Source organism: Larimichthys crocea, chromosome X (genome assembly GCF_000972845.2).
Source record: "Larimichthys crocea isolate SSNF chromosome X, L_crocea_2.0, whole genome shotgun sequence".
NCBI classification, from domain to species: domain Eukaryota; kingdom Metazoa; phylum Chordata; class Actinopteri; family Sciaenidae; genus Larimichthys; species Larimichthys crocea.
Genome location: NC_040020.1, coordinates 26,128,985 through 26,153,762, shown reverse-complemented (window position 1 = coordinate 26,153,762; position 24,778 = coordinate 26,128,985). Strand labels below are relative to the sequence as shown.

The following is a 24,778-nucleotide window of genomic DNA, read 5'->3' as shown; positions in this document are numbered from 1 at the left end:
ACAACACAAAGAGCAACATATCCCCCACAACCCTTAATAAACAATAACATGAACTGAGGAAAGGCTATGTCATCGTTTTGCAGTGAGGAAACACCAGAAGCAGGTTAAAAGAAAAAAAATGAAATAAAAAATAAAATAAATAATTTTAACAGAATAAATAAAATAAAAGTTAAATATTAAAAAGCATAAATAGGAATAAATAAAATAAAGGTAAAAATAACAAAAAATAAAAATAGGTTAAAAAGAAATGCCAATAAAAAATTAAAGAAAATAAAAACAAACATGTACACATTTTTTCTTTTGTGTGAAGCACTTTGAAAATAGCCTGACTCCATTGGCTTTAATGTTTTTATAATCTCTGACAAGTACTGGGCTGTGCTTAACCAATATATAAAAAGTACAGACTGGCTATGTTCATAGACAAGTTCATCATCATAGAGTCTGTCTCACTGCTGTTCAGATTAAAGACAAGGTAAAGCTCACATTTAAAACTCTAACTATACAGCACAGGAATTAACTAAGCGGATTCTATTTAAAGTGAATTTATTCATGGTAGAAACTGTTTATACATAAAAACAGTGACAGTAGTTACTTATGTAACACTTAAATTGTTGCAATTATTTTTCTATAGAAGTTTTTGTTGCTCTGAAAACTTTCATTCATCTTAAGCTTTTACATTTTGTTCTGTGTGTGTGAGATTAATGATGATGTGTGTGACGTCAGGGTGTCCCTCTCGCCACCATCTGCTCCTTATAGCAGACAAACACTGGCCAGCAGTTTGTGTGTGACACTGAGTTAATTTCACATCAGGGAGCACATTTTGTCTCTTCCTCTTGGACCTCCGTTCCTCTTGTGTTGTCACCTAGTGAAAAATGTCTAGATGTGTTGAGAGTAAAAAAAAATAATTAAAAAGTAATTTCTGATTTTGAGAATGCACACACAACGAGGCGACGACCAGTGTGTGTTTCAACATAAATAGATTTTAAAAAGTCACACTGCTCTAGTTATACCATGCTGTATCCTCAAAATATTTTTAGCTATTGAGCCTTCATCAGGATATTTACCATGGTTAAATATTTTATAAATGTTAGTCATAATATACTGTAAGTATATTAGTCTTTTTGGTGTTTTGAATCAATTAACAGTAAGTATGGTATATTATAAAACTACTTTGAAAACATTATAGTAAAGTTGTTTTTTAAAAACAAATATGGTGATTTATAAGCAATTTAAAGCAAAAGTTCTTTTTAAAAAAAGTACTTAAATACAAACCCCTCCATCTGAAGGGATGTCTCCAAGCTGGTGCTTACAAATATTTCCAAGTGTTTCTCAAACTTATATCTCATGTCCAACAAGTAAAGAATGTAAAGTACAAGATCACTTAAAACAGGGCAGATCAGCCTCAATTTTATACCACCAAGGAATATTTTATGATATACGCATATGATTATGTAGTAGGCTTGTATTTCAAAACATTATGTGTGTCTAACATCAACCAATAATGCAAAACCACAAATGGATCTATCCTCAAACATTTAATTATTTGAAGAAATATCTACAAAAAAAGAAGAAAAGAAGAAAGAAACAAAAAAAACCTTGTGTCCACTCATTTTGCAAGACTATGAGAGTAAATGTTGCAATCTGATGTCTTAGTAGTGCCTTATTTTTAATTTATTTCTCTGAGCTGCGTTCTGTTGGAGCTTTTTCTTTGCCACACTTGCCAAGCACTTGCTCACAGTGTCATCAGTAAATAATGTCTTCAAAAATGGCTCTAAATTGAATTAAACTCGGTTTATAAGATTAGGTGTGTTGGCAGGAGTGACTGGAGTATAAAGCTTTATGTAGACGTCCCACTGATGTCTTCCTAAAAGTTACTGGATCAAACAAACAGTTGGTCAACACGTCTTTGTTTCTCTTTCACACACTTTCACTGACCCTACTTAGCACTTAACAGCAAAAGTTTGTGTGTTTAGACGCTAATGATTAGAAACTTGTCATCGCCAATGATTGACCATCTGTGTGTGTCTGTGTGTGCATCAGCGTGGACTCTGGTCCACATGAGCATCTGCTGTACTCCACTGCTGACCCATACCATGCACTCCATTATCCCCTGGCACGGTGTGTGTGTAAGCGCTGCAGGTGCCACATTAAGGTGATGTGTTTAATCATCAATTCGAGCAAGGGACTGCCCTCTTCACATGTACACCAAACACTCTGTGTCAGGCTTTCGGTAACAGCAAGGTCAGCTTGTAGTTCAGCCAAGAAGAGACTTTTGCCAAGGGCTGGAGTGTGTGTGTTTGGCTGTGTGTGTGTGTTAGTGTTAGTAAGTCTGTTTTTTGTATGTTTGTTTGCTGTTTTTTAAAAAGTTTTTAGGGAGTGTAATGAGTCCTTCTCTGTGTTTAGGGTGTTTGCAAAGTGTCAGATTATGAGACTGACTGCACAGCTGTAAGGGTTAGATTCAAAACGTGTGTGTGTGTGTGTGTGTGTACAGGAAGCAAACGTGTGTGTTTTTGGTATATTGTGAACTTTGAGGATGTCTAACTCCACCATCAACTTCTACGACCTGCCTCAGTCCTTCAGCTTCTCTGATATTATCGTCATAGCAACATACTTTCTTCTCAACCTTGCTGTCGGCATCTGGGTGAGAGTCAGAGATCTATATATATATATATATATCCTTATCTTATATATATATATATATTATATCTATATATATTATATCTATATATGGTGTTTGTGTGTGTGTGTGTGTGTGTGTGTGTGTGTGTGTTTAACAGTTTTCTCTGTCAGTCATCATGCAGGGTGAGCAGGAATACTCTGAGTGGATATTTCTTGGCTGGACGGGACATGGCCTGGTGGCCGGTGAGTCTCATCATGTGTTCTGTAACGTCTCTAAATGTGTCTTAGGATAGTTTTTGATCTGTACTTCAATGAAGCTTCTTCTGTTAATCTATCCTTGTTTGCAAATATTAGTAACCCTAGATTGTAAATTAGTGATACTGATATTTGGCAGCCTTGAGAATGTTCACAGACAGACTGCTAGTGGGTTACGCTTGGCAGACTCAACAAAAATAATCCCTGTGTACTTTTTGTAATTTGTGTATTCCATTTTATGATGCTACTTCTGCTCAACTACAGGTCTGAAGTACTTTCAGATTTTACAGATAGATGCAGAAGATTTTACAAAATAAAATACACTGTTGAATATTAAATTAGCTGTTCCCAGACATTTTAGTTTGCGACTCCTTACAAAACGAAAAGCATTGTCTGTTTGGTGTCCTTTGTGTTTCAAAGTCTGTCTATGAGATGTAAGCAGTTCTTCGTAGGTTTCATTTAGGGTTAGGATGTCTGAGGCCCAAAGAGATAAAAGAGAATAGTCCAACAAATCATTACAAATGTGTTTCTTTCTTCTCATCTCATGACACCTCAGATTTATGACCCCTATGTATGGAAACCACAGGACTAAACTACTTAACTCTAAATGTACTAACTAACTAACAGGACCTTGACAGTAAATGTTGCAATCTGATGTTTTCTTAGTGTCTTATTTTTAATGTATATCTTTGGGGTGAGTCCTTTTTAAGGTTGCTAATGGTGAGAATTGTTCTCTCTGTAAAGTAGCTCTGCTGCTGTACCACAAGGTAACGTTGGGTATGATTTGGCGCTATATAAATAAAACTGAGTTGAATTCTTTGTCCTGTAAAGCACTTTGAATTGCAACATGATAATATATTGTAATTTTATTTTTTTCTGCAGAACAAATACTTATGATACGTTAAGTTTCTGTTAACTTAAGTTATGAATGCAGAACCTTTTATTTGTGACGCAGTGTTTTTACAGTGCTGTCTTGTTGTATTGGTATATTGGCTCTGAATACTCTTTCCATCCCTGGTGTGCACAGATTGGGGCATCTCTCTTTGCCAGCTCAGAAGGCTCTGGTTTGTTTATTGGTCTGGCTGGGACTGGAGCTGCTGGAGGCATCGCTGTCGCTGGCTTTGAGTGGAATGTGAGTAGACAGACATTCATCCACTCAGCAAAATATTATGAGATGCTCCTCTAATTTATCTATTCATCGTAACTAACTAACAACATTACCTTCAGGAATTAAGCAGAGCTCGCCTGCTAATCCACCTGCATGTTAGTTTTCTTTTGTGATGGGCTGACTAGACAAACACAAACTATCAGCATTGTGATATCTGATTACCTCTTTGAAAATGTCTGTCTAGACCAAACAGATAAGATTACCTGCACACTGTGCATTTGTGTCTTTACTTCCTTCAGCAGCTGTTGCAGGCAGACTGCTGCAGGGGGCAGCAGCATCGTGCTGTGCACAGTCAGTCGACAGGACTGCACAAAGGTTTACACATGAGCTGGCAGAGATAAAAGAGATTTTTACCTCCTAGTATGACCAGAGAGATTTTTTCCACCTGAGGGGTCTGTTGTGGACAATCTGGTCAAACCTCTATGTCCTCTTTCTGTCTTCTTTCCTTTTTCTCACAGGCCACTTATGTGCTGCTGGCTCTGGCCTGGGTATTTGTGCCTGTCTACATCTCCTCAGGGGTTAGTTTGCACACACACACACACACGCAGTCTGCTTTGCTTGTAAAGGTTGGTTCAGCAGACATTTCAGTGCCAAGAGACATGAGACGCCTTGAAAATTCCCCAACAGGGTGTTACACTACACCACACACAACTGCCTTTTAATAACAGGAACATAAATTACTCCATTTGTTGGTACCTAATTATATTTATATTAGTTTGAACACATCATACATACTATAGTCATCAGTTGCTAATTGGCAGATCATACTGAGCTCCTAAATCCACACAGAGCGTCTTAAATTCAGCTCTTCTGTGTAACCGTGGAGTGTTAAAGATGTTGAAATGTGTGTGTGTGTGTTCAGATCGTGACAATGCCGGAGTACTTGGGCCGTCGTTTTGGAGGAGAAAGGATCAGAACCTACTTGGCTGTCCTCTCACTGCTGTTGTCCGTCTTCACAAAAATATCAGTATGACGCTCTATTTGGCTGCTTTGCTTTGGCATCATCTGCTGTAAGATTGTATCTTTGCTGGCTTTGTTGACAGATGTGTTGTGTTTCTATCACCAGACTGACCTGTACTCTGGAGCCTTGTTCGTTCAGGTGTGTCTTGGGTGGAACCTTTACCTGTCCACTGTCCTAATGCTGGTGGTCACTGCTCTCTACACTATTGCAGGTACGCACAACCACACACACTTATACACAATTACCTTCCTGTATACCTAATTTCATGTTTTTATAAACACGGGAATGTTCCTTTCAGGCGGTCTTGCTGCTGTCATCTATACCGACACTCTACAGACATTTGTCATGATTGTTGGAGCAATCATTCTAACAATCACTGGTTTGTACCATTACCATACTTTACAACATAACTGCAGTTATTTTAAGGATTGTATAACTGGGGTTGTGTGCCACTGATCCACAGCCTTCAATAAGATTGGTGGATATGGAAACCTGGAGCGGGTGTACAGCATGGCGGTGCCCAGTAAGATCATTCCAAACAGTACCTGCCACCTGCCACGTCAGGACGCCATGCACCTGTTCAGAGATGCGGTCACTGGAGATCTGCCCTGGCCCGGCATGACTCTGGGTCTAACCATATTGGCCACCTGGTACTGGTGCTCTGACCAGGTACATCTATACACACAAACATCAACATAAACACATGCATGTGCAGGAAAAACAACCACCACTGCTGCAGATGTGACGTTTCTCTAATAGCCACTAGCGGATGCATCACCAAAAAAAAAAGCCCTCTAAATTGAAGTGAAGCGGGAAAACTCCAAATCTCTTTCTCAAATAATTTAATCACCTCCAACCTATAGGTGCAGACATTTTCTAATATGTGCACACACAAAATGTCCCTTGCGTATAAAAATTGTGTTTACATGACTACAGTAATTAGGGTTAGTCAAATTTGAACAAGGAATTTGTTGCACAAGGGAAAGAGTGATGATTGCATGAGATGCTCCTTCCTCATAGGACTCTACTGCGTAAAACTGTTTTACCTGCTGCACACTAAGCAAAGTTTGCATATTACATACACACATAAGCACTGTACATGTTTGTGCACAGTTCCAACACAGTTTTAGTAATTATCTTAGTCTGTGTCTTTATAAAATACTCAATAAAAATCAAATTTAAGACCTACTAAATGCTAAATACTACATTTTAAAAGGTCAAGAATGAACTTGCCATCTCACTGTACAACTTATTTGGTTTTGTTCATACTGCTTACCCAACCAGATTTTTCTAATGTGGCTGCATCCACAAACTCAGCAAAAGAGAAGAAAAGAAAGGAAAAAAAAAAACACCCTGTTGGCCTGATGATGAATTTGTGCCAGACCTAAACTCCAGGCTTTAAAAATACCTTTACAAACCTAAAAGCTACAATTATATTTCCATGCACTCTTTGCAAAAGCAGATATATTTAAAAATATCTCACAGTACACGTCCACAATCACCAAACTGTTCAAATAATCTGTTTTTTTAATTTTATTTACAGCATTCCCTTTTGGTCCCACATCAGTATTTAAAATTACACATATATACTCTTTGAGTTCTCTACACCTGCACAGGTAATCCAGTAAATCTGTGAAAGCATTCAACACAATATCCCTACCCTTCAGCACCCACAGTAACCAATCACAGTGGTATCAACACCTGAAAACCTGATTATTATATCAGCGGGGAGACGTAATCGGCTGATCGTGCATTTCACAGATACGTCACATCTATGTAGGTTATACATACGGAAAATCAACATTACAGTACAAAATTCTGAAAAAGTTAAGCAGAGGTAATTTAGAAACATTTGTTCAAAAGATTGTTCACAATACTGAAGCGCTAGCCGACTGAACAGTTGACCAAATTTGTATCATCTACAGAATAACCTGCCTTTGGTAGAAAAGCTAAACGTATGCATAAGTTTGTATACATTCAAATATCAGCTGATATCTTTTTTCAGTTAAGCTCTTTCCAGATATCAGTATCTGCTTCTAAAATTCATCAGCAAGATACTACTGAAACCATCCAATCATAAGCTTTAAACCACAAAGCGTCGGATTGGAAGGTGATGCAATTCATTTACGGACATACCCTCTTAAAACAGATCATCAAATCAAACTGCCAACACTTGCTGACAAAGTCATAAATCCCAGTTACATAGTTCATGCATGCCATAGATAGAGAAGATTCCATGCTGAAGAGTCACCTATTTCTTAGCGCAAAGTATCAACCTTCTACCTAGTAGCCTTGTTATTTTGAGACGCCTTCTTCTGCGCCGTGTCACCTCGCGCCCTTAAGTGTTTTAAATTGCTCAGTTTTGAGAATGATACTCCTAATAACCCTGAAGGGCCGGCTGGCTGCTGTGACGACATGTACTCAGTCTTTCTGTAGTTTGGACTGTGGCGTCGTGGCGACCGACCAGAGCGCGTCTCAGCTACTGAATCAGGCTGCAGTGTTTGACCCTGCCAGTAACGGTGTCCTCCAATCACAGGACCAGATGCTCGGGTGGGGCGGTGATAACTTCCTGGTTTGGCAATGACTACTTTAGCTCCTTTATTACGTGCATCACGACCTGGAGATCTTGAGGTCTGGAACAACTAGACACAAAGAGGAAGCAGAAAGAGATGAGTAATACATCATGGAATAGATAAGTTTCACATATTGGCTATAGGGGACTGTAGGGTACTCATGGAGTACCTCAGGGATCAACCCTCGGCCCTTTACTCTTCTCTACTCTTATCTAAAAGCTCAAATATTTCATCAGTTTCCAGACTGATCTGCTTCTTGTTTGATTCAAATGTTGTGCACACTACAGGCTTGTCTTGGTTAAAGTTAAATCCTTCAGTTATCTCAGATAAATGTGTTTCCTCGTTTCGAAACTCTCTGAGTCTCACATTTTATAAAAGTTTGAAATAACTTGAACGAAATGTAACATCTATAGGAATCGGTGCTAATATTTGCAACTTAACAAGCTGTCATTTTCTGTATGAAAACTAGTGACCCTCAACTTAACAACTTAATGGGCCCTCACAAAAACTGAATATGTCTTGTATCAATGTTCGTAGGCTACAGGGAAAATGCTTTAATCATCTGAATTATGAAAAAATATTCACAATATGTTGTCCAAATCTCAGAAATTCTTGTTGTTTTTTTTGCTGAAAGGACTTAAAGTGAAATCCATGTTTTTTTGTTACATCCTGATTACACAACTGCTGTTCTCTTGATTCCTATCTGGGTCAGTACAAACTTTCCAAGCTTCAATTGGTTCAGCATGTCACAGCAAGACTACTCACAAGATCCCACAGAAGATTGTATATAACAGTCATTTTAGCACCTTTACAGTGGCTTCCTGTGACATTTAGAGTTGATTTTAAGTATTTTTAAAGCACACATGGGCCTAGCTCTTGACTATGTTTCTGCTAACCCCTCTCCTAAAAGCACATTATTTGTATTTTCTTAAATAAGCTTTTTATGACTTTTATTTTAATCTCATCTGTTAAACTGTTGTTTAATCGTATCTATGTATATTTTATTGTACTATACCTTTTCTGGTTAGTGTTACATAAATGAAGTTATGATTATTGCTGTTATTTGTGTTTCTGTACACGTAGGTGATTGTACAACGCTCCCTGTCAGCTAAGAACATGAGTCACGTGAAAGGAGCATCAATCCTGGCTGCCTATCTGAAGATGCTTCCTTTTATCTTCATCATCCTCCCCGGCATGATCAGCCGAGCGCTCTATCCAGGTGCGTGCACACACATGTGGGCATATAATCGCACACCTTTTTAAATCAATAAAACATGGATGACGGTATGTTTACTGTAAGCGAGTAGTCACTTGCTTTAACACACCCAATTTTAGTAGGATCTGCATAGACAGGTACGGGAAAAAACAGCTGTGTCACTCCTGTAACCTTCCATCAGACTTATTCTTGGCAAATGTTATTCCTGGGAATGTCTGTGTTTGTTTTCGTCAGTGATTACTCATAAAACAATTAAACAGGATTTAAAAGATTAAGACACATATCGTGTCCAAATCTACTTGTTCTACAAATTCCTAAAGCCCACAGAGATATAAAGAGTAGTCCTAGTGCCTATTTTGTCTGACTAACTGTCCAAAACAAACCAAGATATTCAATAGGGAAAAACAGCACTTAAAAGGACTGGTTGATGAACATTTAATTTTCTGTCTAGACTAATCATTCCACCTCTACAATTCACTTTTCTTTTCATTATCGGTCTGTTGATTATTTCAATTAAACTAACCGCTTAATTGTTTAGTCTGTAAAATGTGAGAAAACAGAATCAGGTTTTCACCTGGCTGCTCACCTGTCCTATGTGCCTATGAGGTGAGGCGTGCAATTGTCTGCGGAGCTGCTGTGATTGGCGGATGAGGCTGGCGCTGTCCTCTGACTGGCTGGGCTCACGCAGATCCAGCATGCTCTGGGATAGGCGGGCCATCATGTTGACCCCGTCTCCATGGCGATTTCCACGACCTGACCCTGTCGTCACTCCGTTGGTCAAAATGTCTCTTGGCTCTTTACAATCGTAAAACTCCTCTTCTGACACTGTGGAGGTGCTCGACGGGTCATCATTGGTTCCTCGGTCACATATGACCTTGGTGCTGTCTTGGCTGCCGCCCTCGTTGCTGCCAGAGTCCCTTCCGTCATCCTTTGATGTCAGGGGGCTACGGCTTGGCGTGAGCTCCTCCAGGGGTTTCTTTTCGCTAAAGCCATCGAGACTTTCTGACTGGTCCATTTTCATCAGAGTGACCTGTGGTTGGCCAGGCTGCTCTGAGGCAGCGGGGTCTATGATTAACTGCAGTGTGCGGCGTTTAGGAACAGGTGGTGCTACAGTTTGTGGAGGCTCTGGAGTTTGTTTAGCATTGTCTGTTGGCTGTGAATCAGCAGTAACATTGGATGGTGATGTAGGACTGTGTGTGTTTGTGTCTTGTGTTAAAGGTGTGTTTGGCTGCTGAGGAGGCCCTCTGCAGTCTGCTGCATCAGTCTGGTCTTTATTCTGAGGTCTGTGTGTTTGCTGTTTGGCCTGTTTCTTGTTTGGACTGACAGGAGTAGAGGTGGTTGTATTTGTATTTCCAGAAGGATTTTCTGCTGCTGCCGCAGGCTTTGCATCCTGATCTGAAGCAGGTGCCTCGGTCTGTGCTGGCAGTGTCAGTGGTGAGCTGAAGCGTATAGCCTGGCTGACCTCAAACCTCTCTGACCTCTGTAAGTGAACCTGATTGGCTCTCTTGTCATCCCTGATGTTGATAAAGCCAATCACGTCGCTTGGTGGGTCTGGCTCAGGCCAGGTGGGCAGGTACGGGATCAGGTACGCTTTCTCCAGATGCGCTAATCCTGGATGTAAAGGTCGCTCTTCAATAACGTTCCTCAGACGTCCTTTCGTTATTTTTAGCCCAGTGGGATTCTGGGAATTCTTGTTGCTTGAATTTTGGTCAGAAGAAGCAGGACTTGTGTGTGTTCCCGTGGCAACAAGGGCATATTTGGGATTGATGAGCTTCCTAGCAATGGCAGCTGACACCGGAGCGGGAGCCGCCTGAGGGAGCGGGTCAGGGATTGGTTCATCATCCATAGGAACCTTGTTCAGCGACACACTTCTGGACAGGAGGTAAAGCTCACGAAACTGCAGGTCAAAGGTCTCCACTGCCTGTCCTGTGATCACAGTGATGAGGTTACGATCCAAACGAGACGAGGACCAGGTGAAACTGGAATAACAAAGACAGGGAAACATAAATTCCCAGCAGTAAATACTCAATCCCACTGAGAAATCCCAACCAAGTTTAATCATTGTTTCAGATATGTGCGCTCTCAAGTCATGAATTATATTTTGTTCTTTGATCGCATGATTATTCACTTCCTCGTAGAACGAGGGATAAAGTCTGAGAGCATGCATATGTATTGGTAAATGGTTAACTACAGATGACAATGATGGTGAATTAAAAGTGTGTTGAGGTGAAGGTTTATATTGTAAAAGATCTGCTTAATTTTCATAAATTCACATTGACATAATTCTGCAGCAATGCTTCAGGCATTGGAGCACTTTTTGCCACTTGAATTGGATTGGATGAAGGCTTTATTTGTCATTGTAGCAGTACAAATACAGTACAGTTGAAGCAGTAAAAGCTGTTAATTCAGTATGTCATTTTAGTTCAGGTGCTATCATGACATTTTCCTATTTACACTTTCAGTAGACATGGAGCAACAATAACATTCGTTTGGAGTGTTTTCCAGGTATTTGACAAATTTTCCGCTCTGCTGCCAACCATCTCTGTCTACTGACAGCGTGTTGCAGGTTTTTACATCTTTTTCACTGACACCAGCTGCCCAGAATAGATGAGACCAGTGAGAGTGAAGCAAAACAGAACAGTTGTAGGCCAGAAAACCAAAACAATGAGCTAAAAGACATTAAAATGCAGAGCTAAAGGAAACTGAGGAGTCCGCTTTCAAGTGTCACGTTAATGACTCAGTCCACGTTAATGAAAAAATATGAATTAGAGCAACTTTATATATACAAATAAACGATGCACAGTGGACATAGCTCACCTGTATGAACCAGAGATCGCTCTGTCTCCATCAACCAGGAGGAACTTCTGGCTCAGTGATCCGCGCACTTTCTGTGCAGACCGAGTGAAAAACTCCACACCTCCACAGCAGCGTACACGCAGATTCTACACACACACACACACACACACACATATACAGGATTAATGTTATGTACAGAGAGGCCCTCGGATGTTTCATGTCAATGGGAGGAAGGATTTGGTGAACAAAAGGGAAATAAAGGCGAAATAGAGCTTTGTTGTTGCTCAGTTTATTAACACAACTATAACACTTGTGTTAGCTGACTCTACAGGTTAGAGCATGGATTCTATCTATGTATGTGCATGCTTGTATGACACACCCTGCTGTGTTTGTCTTTGGCTCTGTGATAAAGGGTGTGGTCCCAGGCCGAGCATTACCTTGTAAATGTTCTGTGCGAAAGAACTCACAGGAGACAATAAGCATATATGTCGTTAATGCTCACAATGACAGCGGAGATAGCAGATAAGAAAGCAGTTAGAGAAAGAGAAAGGGCTGGGTTAAGAATCAAAGGAAGGAAATGAAAGAGATGCGTGTCACAGAGAGTAAAGTGACATTATGTGTGGTTTATCTAATTGCCTACAGTGCAGGCGGGAATGTGCTGAATGTCTTCCTCGCCTCCAACACATTTAGAAACCCCCTCCATGAAACACATTAAGTACTTTTCAGTTACTGCCTGGACCAGTTCAATTCAGAGAGGCAAAGAATAACAAAAAATTAAGCCTGCCTATGGCCAAAAAACTAGCTGGAACATGCAGCTTAACAAGACCTGCAGGCGAAAAAAAAAAACATAACAGACTTACATAAATCATGTGGCCTGGATTCAAATATTTCCCTTTTATAGTGATAAACTTGTTGCACACTTGATTTGAAGTGTTTTACTTTCTATTTTTGTTATTACTTATCACGAACAGCCATCTCTTCAGCCAACTCATCTCCCAGCTTGTAAAAACATCATGTGGGTGTGGGTGTGTGTCTGTATACATACCTTTAGGTGTCCGCGGTGCATATCAGCTCTGCCACACATGGAAAGAAAGCAGGGGACTGCGGCCATGTCGATCATTATGTATACAGGAACTCTGCGTTTGTACGCTGCGTCCAGCAGGTCTCGAAAAATATCTACATCTGTAAACACGTCCATAACCACAGCTATTACCTACACACACACACACACAAACACACAGAGGAAACCGCATGGTGTTAGTGCTTCCTGCTCTGTGAGGGTGGGTTTGATTCAAGCTGCTCTTATCAGCAGCAATATTACAACCATTAAATCCTCAGAGGAAGTCAGGCACTTATGAGAACTGCATCCAAAAAGTCACTTGAACCCTCAAAGACAAAGAAAGATGACTGATCTGAACATGGATGCGCCATAAAGAGACTTCTAGAAACAAAGAGGGCTTTGCAGAGTGGTGATAGAGTGTGAAGTGACTGGACAGACTGTCTAGAGCAGTACTAGTGACAGCATGGTACTCTTCACACAGTGCTGTCTATTCACACTTCATCTGACCCAGTTTTAAACTAAAAAGAAAAAAAAAAACGGAGAACTGCAACAAGAAAAGAGCTCTGGAAAAAGAAAGTTAGGGACTTTATTGACTTGAAACATTGTTGTCAATCCAAGATAAAGTTTAACTAATGAAAAGTACGTCATTCAGATATGCAAAGCCTGGAAGACAGGCAGCGAGCAGTTTGTTGTTTGTCAGCAGTTCAACAGAGAGGTAAAAGGTTATTGTGCTCAGTGTCTTTATCAAGCAGCGAAAAAATCAAATCTGAGTTTTTTGGTGCTTTGGGGCAAAACTCGATCACTATATTGTACATACATGTGCCAACATTTCCGTATGTCGGGTCATGTATAGGTTGCTGGCATGCAACGTTTTTCTCTGACGTCAGAACATTTTTTTCCACCGGCATGTCAAGATCAGACCTGTGTTATTAAAAACTTTGTTGTGTGCATGTGTGAGTGCCGCACATGTCAGACAAGACTGAGGGGGAGAAGAGGATGTCTATCGTTCAATCAATTAAAACACAATAGACTAACTGTGTTGGGGATTATAAACTTCTTTTCGTCACTGTGTCACACAAGCAAACCTTAAAGATTTGATTTCTCTGAAAGACAGGCACTGCTTTGTAGTTTGTGATGTTGAGCAGCCAGAAAAATACCAAAACCCTGACGTATTGTGGTGCATTCACCAAATGTAACCTCACTTCAGCCTTTGTAAGGAATATTACTGTTTGTGCGTGTCAAACATACGGCCCACGGGTCATAACTGGCCCACCAAGGGGTCCAAAACGGCCCACTGGAGTTTCTGTGTAAATTGCTGTTAGTTGAAGTTAGTACTCAGCGTAAAAAGTAAAACACTATCATATTTAGCTCAAAAATACATGTGACTTAACATTTTGTCTGTGTGTACATGTAATGGCAGTAGACTGACTGAATGGGGAAAAACCAAGACAAACTGCACTTTTTAAGGCTTTTTATCATGTTTTTTTTAAATGAATGGTTCATTAACTGTGAAAGGAAAAAGTTTGGAGGTGTTGTTATACAAAATGGTTTTAATGGTCCGGTCCATTTGGGTTGTATGTGGCCCATAATCTAAAAAACTGCTCTCTTGTGTGGTGTGTGTTTGCATTTATGCACCACACTTACACTTTACAATAAAATGAAATGCTGTAGTACAACTCAGGTTTGACAATGTCAACACTGACCATGAGTCACAAAGACAGGATTGCATTATAGTTTCTGTTTTCTTTGTGTTTTGAGTCCCTGAACTTCATCAATCATCACCACCACCTCCACCATCACCATCATCATCATCATCATCATCATCATCATCCTCCTCCTCCTCACTGCCTACCTTCTGAGCTGATGCAATGCTCTTGCGCACCACCTCCTTGATATGCGTGTGCCCGTCGGCTGGAGGTTGGGTGTGCACGGTCACCCGTGTGACCCCCCGATATGAAATGGCATCGGGCCACCCGAGATCCAGCTCCGCCACTGAGGCTTCAGACCGGTCTGGCCAGTACTGGAGCGACACATTCCCATCTTCTCCTTCTACCCCTGAACCAGGGGTTAGGTTCCCGGGGCCTGGCGTCTCAGTCTTCTGATGATGATGCTGCTCGTGTCCGGGTCGGTAGGCCTCAGCTCTGTGTGCGATCTTCTCCAGCTCCGGCTCCGAGAGGAACTCCCGGACGCCGTGCTTGTGGATGTAGTCCGTGAACGCATCGCGGCCCTTGTTGATGAGCGCTTCCACCGCGAGCCTTTGGTCCTCACTGTAGAAAAACTCCGGTTTGCTCTCGCTCACACGCCAGTTGACGTGGTGATCATCCAGACACTGAATCTGAGACAACGCCATGATCTTGATAAATATTAATATATATATCCACCGGTCAATAAATAGTTTAATACAAGCACCACTTTGACCCACTGGTCCGTTAAACCTCCAAACTGTCAGTCCGGTCCATAATGCGTCCTGCTGAGCTGCAGTAAACAGATCACTGTTTACCGGTGTCTCTGTTTCATGTGAAGATCAGTTCCTAAACTGATCTCAGCTTACTACCGCCACTCACTCAGGTGAAGCACCACCCGCTCAGCTACACGCCTTTCACCTGACAAAGGTGCGCACGGCGCACGGCGGTGCGGTTCAGCCGCGGGGCCCGGCAGACATGCAAGGCAGGCGGGCGGCTCCAGCTAGGCTGTCTGGGTGAATGAGTGTCTGCCAGTGAGTCAACAACTTTAAAGCGGAACTTAATGTGAGAGACAGAGAAAGAAGTCATCAATCCCTCTGCGCTGTAAGGGTGTTGAAATAGTCGGTGACTCAGGCGCAATGTTGCGCTGACGAGTCACTTTTCTTTCTTTTCTCCCGTCGGACCGCAGAAAGTTTCACAGCTGTTCACAAAAAATGGCAACCCGTTCCCAAAGCGCACACACACACACACACAAAAAAAAGTGGTAAATATCCGTCCTCAGCTTTCACTGGCTCCGAGCTCACGTCCGTTCATCGTTTCCTTTGTTTTCTGTTCAATCGATTCTCCAGACAGAAAGTTCAAAGAGCTCCAGGGTTCAGCGCAGGATACCGGTGAGTGGCGGACCTTGGAATTCGACAACGGAAGCACTATTACCGGGGGCAGAAAGGCGGAGTGTCCGGTAGTCGGTTGGGAAAGAGTGGTTTTAAACTCCACCCTCCTGCCTGGACAGAGAGAGAGGAGGGGGGAGAAATCTTGTTCAGTGAAATAACTAACCCAGGATAAGTTTTACTGACAATATGGGACTTTAATATGTTTGTTTAAATGTTGCAACAATAACTCTCCTCTCTTAGGGATTATAGTTTAACATGATGCTATTAGTTTACAGTGCAGATTAAAATGCCCTATTTAGGCAATGCAGTCCAAATACCTAACTAATTGCTAACCATGTGATTGCTGGTTTGTGATGTGTCACTGTAAGGTCTGCTGCATTTTTACTGATAACAGAGAGTGAGAAATGTCTGGATGAGGTTTAATGTGCTGTAAGACTAAAATGAGGTTAGGTTTACGGGTTATCTAGATGGAAACAGTCCACTTTTTTATCACCTAACAGATGACTATCTAAAAATATTTAACTATCTAGAAATGTAAAGACAAAGGCTACTTTCTGATGTCTGATATCCCATGACAAAATGTGTATTATCATGTCCCAGAGTGGAGTGGTAGTTCATAAATATTGTGCATACACACACACAATTATAATAATAATAAACTTTACTTGTATAGCACCTTCCAAAACACAGTTACAAAGCTCTTAACAATAAAGCAGAGCACACTATAACAAACCACAACAACAACAACAATAAGTTAAAAGCAATAAATGAATAGAAAATTAGAATAAGATGCAACACATACTTATACTGCAAGAAAAAAAGGGGGTGAGGTTACTATTAACAATCTGTAGATATAGCAGGAGTTTGTATAATTTTACATGTTTGCATTTGGAGCAAATTGTTTGCTTTTTCCTACAATATAAGGAGAAAATGTTGTTATCTGTTGCATGTAATCTGACTGAGACTGAGAGTACAGTCATTTGTTTATTTGTTGATTTAAAGGATCCTGATGTCACAGCAATCAGATAATATTCAGAGGATCCACACCAAACATTAAATACGTGACACGTTATATGATAAACATTATTGCATTAATATACAGAAAAATGATATCAAAGCTTACATTTGTATGCAAACCAAAGCCAGAGTCAAAGACACTGTACATACATTTAAATATATTTCTAAAAATTCTAGATAGTTTACTGATTAAAATATGGAAAATATACATATCGATGATGCTTAAAAAAAAAACTAACACAGTTATAACAACTGCATCAAATAACAATATTATAAAATTTTAATGACAAAATGAGGTGTAACATTACTGTTTTTTTATGTATAAAATACACAACACTTTAACACTTTTACCGCTTCATGAGTAGAAATTACAGAACATGAATTGTGCATGAGTAGAGTATGTCGTTACGTCTTCCTCGCCTGTGTGTGAACGACCTGTGACTGCCTCGTGTTTCAGACTCTGTAGGATGTGTGGATCCAGAAGAGTGTGTGCGGGTGTGTGGAGCTGAGGTGGGATGCTCCAACATTGCCTTTCCCAAACTGGTGATTGAACTCATGCCAAGCGGTGAGAATAATGCTCTCATTTTAAATATCTGTAACAAATCTTACTTCTAAATGTGTCATCTGCTCAGTTCATCTGTATGTTTATTACAGGCCTGCGTGGACTTATGATAGCGGTCATGATGGCTGCTCTGATGTCTTCGCTGACCTCTATCTTTAACAGTAGCTCCACACTCTTCACCATGGACATCTGGAAGAAACATCGCCCACGGGCCTCAGAGAAAGAGCTGCTGTTGGTCGGCAGGTAGGCCACTTACAGAGTTTAGACTCGTGGAGGGTGAACTTACAGGGATCAACAAAGAAATGAAAGGTTTGTGTGAAAGTGAAGGAGATGTATTATACATGTTTGTTCCAGGATTGTGACCGTGATCTTGGTGGTGGTGAGTGTGGTGTGGATCCCCATCCTGCAGTCGGCCAACAGTGGCCAGCTGTACGTCTACATCCAGTCAGTGACGAGCTACCTCGCTCCACCCGTCACCGCTGTCTTCACTCTGGCTGTGTTCTGGAAGAGGACCAACGAGCAGGTAACCCACATCCAACTACAGCTGAAACATCAAAAGTTCACATAGTCTTATGGGACGATCAGCAGTCCAAAAGCCAATGTTGCAAGAAGAGTTTAGCATGGAAGAGAAAACATCATGCTGTCCAGGAGGTGTGCAGGGAAAACAGGTTGACTTTAGGATGTTACACCTACCTCTGCAGTTCAAACTGACCTATCAAGGTACGGAGAGTTGACAATGTTAATAAAAATACATAATTTTTTTTATCTGCTCACGCCAAAAAAGTCTCATTGGATTCTTCAACATATAAACAAAATTTAAAAATAAAGCAATTCTATATAAAACATGCAGTATTCAACTTAATTAGCTGAGATACACCCCATAAAGGGGTAACTGTGGAGGTGTGCTGCCCCTCTAAGCACCAGCCCAAGATGGACTACACAAATGACTCAAACAAGTTATGGTTTCTACTACATTTTATAATGTTTTTAAACTTTCTTCTTTAGAAATAAACTTAATTCTAACATTGACTACAATTCTGTGTCTCTCTCATCTGACACTGTAACTTAAAGTTAAATAAAGAAAACAAAGAAAACTGTGTCTGAATGAGGGAATGGCCATCTTTCTGAACACAAATGGCCTAGTAGACAATGAGGGAGTTGGTGCTTCCTCACAGTCAAATATATTCAATTCACACTGATATAAAAAAAGAGACATTTATGTGACATTTTTGCTTGATATATGACTTTAACAACAGCAACAGAATTAGACAATTATCAGTTTCTGTCAGTGGAGTCATCCGTTATTGGACTTATCATCACAGCTCTAATTACAGTCTGAAGTACACTAGTATTTCATGAAAAGTTTCGTTCCAAGAATACTTTTAGGACGACTTCCAAGACGCAAGATATTACTTTTCAGCACACACACATTTGTGTAAACATATCCAGACTGAATTCAAAGTTTCCTTCACTCTGGACAAAAACAACTACTTATCAGAACATTCAGGAGTTTTGAGGTTTGTACTGTTTGTCCTTCCTCCTACACTGTACTGGTGTACTGTTTCATTAGCCTCAAATGGGATCCAGCTGCCAACACTGCTTGCTGTGGCGTCCACATGTGCGTATGTGTGTGTGCACACATAAATCTCACTCACTCACTCAGGCCATGAAGTGCATTGTGTATTATTTCCTCCGTAGGAACCAACATTAACATGCTTTTCCTTTGGTTAGATCAAAGAAAGCAAAATTGATTGTTTCTGGCTGATAACAGAGTGCAAGTGAGGGAAAGTGTGATTTTTAGAAGGTAAAGATAACAGAGAGATTTAGAGCTCTGCTGCAGTAAGAATGTGTATCAGCCCAGGGCTAATAACACGTGTTCAATGATCTTTCGACTGCAAGAAAAACACAGCTCACTGAATAGTCTAGATTGAATCCCTGTTTTAATAGAGGAAGTGCTGGGTGTGTCTGCTCTCTGTGGACATATAACATAAGATACATGCTGTGCTGCTAGAATACAGGATTTTCCCAAGATTTTCGGAAAACAAAAGCCTGTTCTGTAATGTAAATATTTGCATTTTCTTTTTTAGAATGAAGCTAGAAAGTCTATATTAGTTTATTGTGTAATGTGTTTACCAGGAGCAGAGTTACAACATGGGTTGGCAGGAGCCCAACAGAGATTTGGTGATTTGCATTTTTTAACTGCTTTTTCCCTTATCAGGGTTACAGGCGCCTGGAGCCAATCCCAGCTAACACTGGACGAGAGGCGGGGTTCGCCACAGGGTTGACACATAGAGACAAACAACTATTTGCACTCACATTCACACCGATGGATAATTTAGAGTCACTGATTAACCTATTAATCTTTGAACTGTGGGGGAAAGTCAGGACAAACTCAGAGATAACCCATGCATCTGTCAATCAGTCAGTCCATCACTTTGTTCCAGGCTGGATTGACTGGATTGTCAGAAAATTGTGCAGACTATTTGCCACCTTTCCCGCAGATCCAGGTTGACATTTGTAGTTCTAAGTGAAATGTCTCAACAAGTGTAAATATGTGTACTTTGGTGATCCCTTAACCTTTATTTAGCGCCATCATCAGGTCAAAAATGTGATGTCAAGTCAAATGTGTTTACTTGTAAAGTGCCGTCTCAACTGTACAATGTGTTTCGCGCTAAATATCAAATGTTAACACACAAAACTAAGACGATGAGCATGGTGAACATACCAGCAAACTTCAGCATGTTACCGTGCTGACATCAGCATTGAGCACCGCTGTGCCGAAGTACAGTCTCACAGAGTTGCTAGCGTGACTGTAACCTCTTTAACCTAACATGATTGATAGTTTATCGGTAACCTAGATATGTAAAAACTTCCACATTTATACCAAAGTTAGCACTGTTAAAATCTATATGCCTCCACGTCTTCATACCAAACCCATGCTAACTGGCACGGTTGTAAAATGTCCCAGCCATGTGGTGCATACCTATAAAAAGTTATTGAAAACGGTCAATGGCACAGTTACACAAAAGGTGCGAGGTTTTTATCTACTCATATAAACACAGAGAGTATATTGCTGTAAGGATCTTGGTGTTGACTCATGGGGTCAAAGGGAACACGTTACCGCAAAGGATGTGTCACGGGCTGACTGTAGTCTGACACTGCGGAGAGCAAACACAGCCCTGTTTACATAGAACATGGGAACATGACATGTGCAATCTTTGAACAAGAGCTGCAAATGTAGCTCATGAAAACACAGATTAACCCTATAATTAGTGTCTTTATATCTATCGCATAATGTATTTGTCCTGGAACTTTACACTTCCGAAAATCTATGCATATGTTTTAATGTTTTAAGATTTATATGAACTAAAACAAGAAAAAATGGACTTAACTAACTAACTAAATAACTTTTCATTTAAATGTGTGTGTTTTTTTTTCTGGAAAGTGAAATAGAATAAGAAGTAAAATAAGAAGTCAAGTAGAGGTACAGTACAGACGTTTGCTTTGTGTGCTGTGACAAGCTGATGATTTTCACGAGTGCTAAGTTGAACCGCACAGATCACATTCTTTGCTGAAGGTTAAGCACAGAAGGTGACAGAAAGTTGCACGTGTGTGTGCTTGACAAGTGACATGACAATGACAGATTATCATGGTGGGAAAGTGAATGCTGCAAGCCGAACACACCCAAGTGTGACCCAGTACTGCTGCAAGAGTTAACGTCATACCTTTGCAGTAGAAAGTTGCAGCGTATCAGTGCTGGAAGGCATGCTTTGTAACCTGTATGTGTTTTTATGTGTGTTTGTGTGTATTCAGGGTGCATTCTGGGGCCTGATGGTGGGTTTGGTGGTGGGTGTGTGTAGGATGGTGCTGGAGTTTGCCTTCCCGCCTCCCAGATGTGGTGTTGTGGACTCGGCCCCTGCAGTGCTGCGCAGTGTCCACTACCTCCATTTCGCCATATTGCTTTGTGGCCTCACTGCTATCGTGGTTACTGTAGTAACACTGCTTACACCGCCGCCAACCCATGAGCAGGTGTGTATACATAGATACAGTAAATAACATAGCTATTAGAGAAGTAAGCTTATGTAAATGTTTTACTGTTGATACACCCTCAATGTTATCTACTGAAAATAAAAAAGAGAGGAATTTGAAGTAAGGAACAGACATTATCTAAAGCCTAACGCCTCACCGTGACAAGAGGCCAGGCCTGGATCTAAATCCAAAAGATCAACAATCAATCGACGAGCAAAATCTTACAGTACAGTAGAACTATTGTTGCACACAACACAAAGACATAATGCTCATTTAAGCTTGTTACCCATTTGTCACATCTGACATTACTCATGCCTCGTGTATGAACTCAAAAACCAAAATTAGAAAACAGGCATTTGTTGGGAATGTTTGTCAGTACTAAAAAATGCAGAAGATCTGCTGCAGAGATGATATAGGTGAACTAGCCCTATGTTAGAATGAATGTCAAGAATTGAAAACTAAAAACTATAAAAAAAAATAGTTTACACTTCAGATTGGTCTGACTGTCTTGCGAATAGAGTGTCACTACCTTCCACCATGGAAATTCATAAATACAGTATATCAGCATACGGTATATTAATGTAAATATATATATAGAAAAATGCTTATTTGTTCAAAGACGGGCTTGCATAATATCTGTCTGTTAAATATGAAGCTATAGCCAGCAGGGGTAACTTATTTTGGCAATAAAGACTAAAAACAGGAGGAAACAGTTAGCCTGGCTATGTTTAAATGTAATGAAATCCACCTACCAGGACTAATAATGATCAATAATTAACAACTTATATCATGTTGCTATTATATTTAGCATTAGACGTGGTGGTAGGCAGATTTAGTTACCTTCTGAAAAGAGCCAGACTCATACTGTCTATCCATACGGCTGTTTCGCAAAATGTCGCCAAATTTTACCGCTTCTTCATCGCCACAGAATTGCAACGAGACGGGAGCGTTAGCACCAATAAAACATATGTACAACATTTGTCTATTGCAGTATTCACTGCAACCAGCAGCTTCCTCGTCTTGCCGTTTTCACAATGCCGGTAACCCCCCCGTCCAATGTTTAGCCAAAATAACGAGCACTGAGTGTGAGAAGTGTCCAGCGTTCCATGTTCAACTTTTTGATTGTTATGAGTGCATCGTCCGAGTACACTGCAAATAGCCACAATCATTGACACTGACAATGACAGTGTGAAAGCACTTATGTACTCAAAATAGCAAGTGTAAGTATGGAAGTATGCACACTGAGACACGGCATCACTGTTTCCTTCTTTTCCAAGCTTTTGTGTTGAGCTAAGCTGACAGGCTGATGGCTTCAGCTTCATATTTATCATATAAACATGAGAGTGGTATCGATATTCTCATCTGACTCGCTGTAAGACAACAAATATGTACCCAAAATAAACTCTTCCTTTACATCAAAATAGAAATTCAGCTTTTCTACATATCATATAGTTCCTATTGATGCTAAATTTGAATTTGCTCATGAATAAATAAAGTTACATTTCCATTTTCTATACTCTTAGTTGTGTAACCTGACCTGGTGGACTCTGACTGAGGAGCCTCAAAGAGAAATTCCTCTACAGAAAGTGTCCTCTATCAGCCACCGTAGCTCCCAGGGTAAGAGTCTGAGTGGAATAAAACCAGTCATCATGTGATAAACAGTCATCTACATAGACACATGCTGCTGTTGTTTGAGTAACTTCCTGTGTCTGCTGTGTGTGTGTGTGATGTTGCAGGCTCTGAGCCAACACGGCGGGTGACATGTGGTCGGGGGACAGGATTGTGTATCTCAGCAGCACGGCCATCAGAAGGGACTCCAGCTCCCAGAGTCCTCAGTGTTAGAGAGAGTGTGTTCTGGTCCAGGTTCTGCTGTGTCAATGCGCTCCTGCTGATCGGCATTAACATTTTTCTCTACGCATACTTTGCCTGAGTAAAGGATCAGATTTAACATCCTGCCTCACCCTCCTGCTGAACTCCTGCCAGTCTCTCCAACATGAACTCGAAACTCTCCCTGCCTGCCAAACAGCCACTGATTTCTCCAGATACAAGAAGGTGGAGAAACAAACAGTGATTTTTGTACTAATTTTACACGAATCCTTCAAAATCAAGGGAATATTTTTACACTGTATTTCAAGTGAAGCATGCAGATTTGGTTTCAGGTGCTATAAAATCACATTTCAAACTAGAAAACAGGGGTGGGGTGGGTCTACATACCTCCACCGAGGCTGCACAAACCCTTTAAATGTGTTATTTTCCACAAGAGACAAGGTTAAAGAGAGTTTAGTCCGCATTTGTATCAAATTACACATAATGATAGATAATCATAGGATATACACGGCAGAGTTTTTTTCAACAAAGTAAGGCGAAATGTTGTGTTCAGCATTCTCCTTTTAAAATGACTTCATCAGACAAACAGATGTGCTTTCATGTTATGACAGTTATATTTTTACCACCCCACTAGTGGCTTGTTCATAAAACCGTCCCCTCATATTTGTTGCAACCTCGTTTTAAAGTTATAGAAGGGTATTGTACAAATTACAATGAAGCGTGTGGCTTGTAACAAGCTAACGTGAATGTGCATCATCCTAAATTTAAAGCTTACAAGATTATGTAGTGAGAATACGTTTGTGTGGTTTAGGCTGCATGTGAGTTTATATGCTTATAATGGTAATTATATAGTTATGGTAATGTCCTTGTGTCTGTTAAACAAGGTTTTGTGAGCCTTTAGTTATTGTGCTAGTGTTCGTTCATGCTATTTAGCTTGTTTATGAATATACATCAGAATTTCTCAACCTTTTCTGGTCCATGATTTTTAAGCATAAATCAGGCACGTTTTATATTCCCAAGTTCAGTTGCAGCTCCAAATTATATAGAAAGAATTAGATTTTTTACATTTCTTTCTTATTTTTACAAATATATCTTTCAGATGACCATTTATTTACTAGAAATTTGACCTCTTTCTGCTTAACTCCTTCAAGAGGCATAAACCCCAAGGTTGAGAAACTCTGTTCTGATGCCTATGTTGCTGTGCATTTTTTATTGCTGATCCAAATCCATTCTTGTCATATCTCAAATAAAGTTAAAAATATGTTGCATCAAATCTAGACATGTTTGTCCATAAATGAACTCAGAGTGTTTTATAACCAGATGATGTCACTCTTTATTTGGCTTCTGTTTCTGCAGTTTACTAAAGAGGAGGTTGGAGGCATAAACAAGATGGTAAAACAAAGAGATCATTAAGTTTCACTTTTAATTAAAGCAACATTGTGTAACTTTTACACCATAAAATGACAACACCTCTGTATAATCACCCACGAGAAGTATGTAAGAATGTATTAAACACTTAGTCACACACCAACAACCATGTGACTTATTTTAGTGAATGTTTTCTGGGTCCCGCCTGAACTCCAGGTGATTTACAGAGTTTCCTGATGGACAGCAAAGTAAAC

At 40.3% G+C, this 24,778-nt stretch overlaps 2 protein-coding genes across 2 annotated transcripts; one reads left to right on the top strand and one right to left on the bottom strand.

Annotated features, from left to right (window-relative positions):
• The first annotated feature begins 2,319 nt into the window (after positions 1-2,319).
• slc5a10 (solute carrier family 5 member 10) lies at positions 2,320-24,429 on the top strand. Its single transcript, XM_027282864.1, has 15 exons — positions 2,320-2,641; positions 2,791-2,862; positions 3,902-4,006; positions 4,501-4,560; positions 4,905-5,009; positions 5,109-5,214; positions 5,302-5,382; positions 5,467-5,672; positions 8,660-8,795; positions 17,196-17,303; positions 17,393-17,543; positions 17,655-17,823; positions 21,114-21,329; positions 22,853-22,946; positions 23,066-24,429. The coding sequence occupies exons 1-15, from the start codon at positions 2,534-2,536 to the stop codon at positions 23,257-23,259; spliced, it is 1,911 nt and encodes a 636-aa protein (XP_027138665.1). The 5' UTR covers positions 2,320-2,533; the 3' UTR covers positions 23,260-24,429.
• On the bottom strand, positions 6,519-15,798 carry fam83gb (family with sequence similarity 83 member Gb). The gene is made up of 5 exons (XM_019269801.2): positions 14,501-15,798; positions 12,634-12,801; positions 11,610-11,734; positions 9,379-10,771; positions 6,519-7,645 (listed from the first exon to the last, which is right to left on the bottom strand). The coding sequence occupies exons 1-5, from the start codon at positions 14,996-14,998 to the stop codon at positions 7,283-7,285; spliced, it is 2,547 nt and encodes an 848-aa protein (XP_019125346.1). The 5' UTR covers positions 14,999-15,798; the 3' UTR covers positions 6,519-7,282.
• Positions 24,430-24,778: the final 349 nt, after the last annotated feature.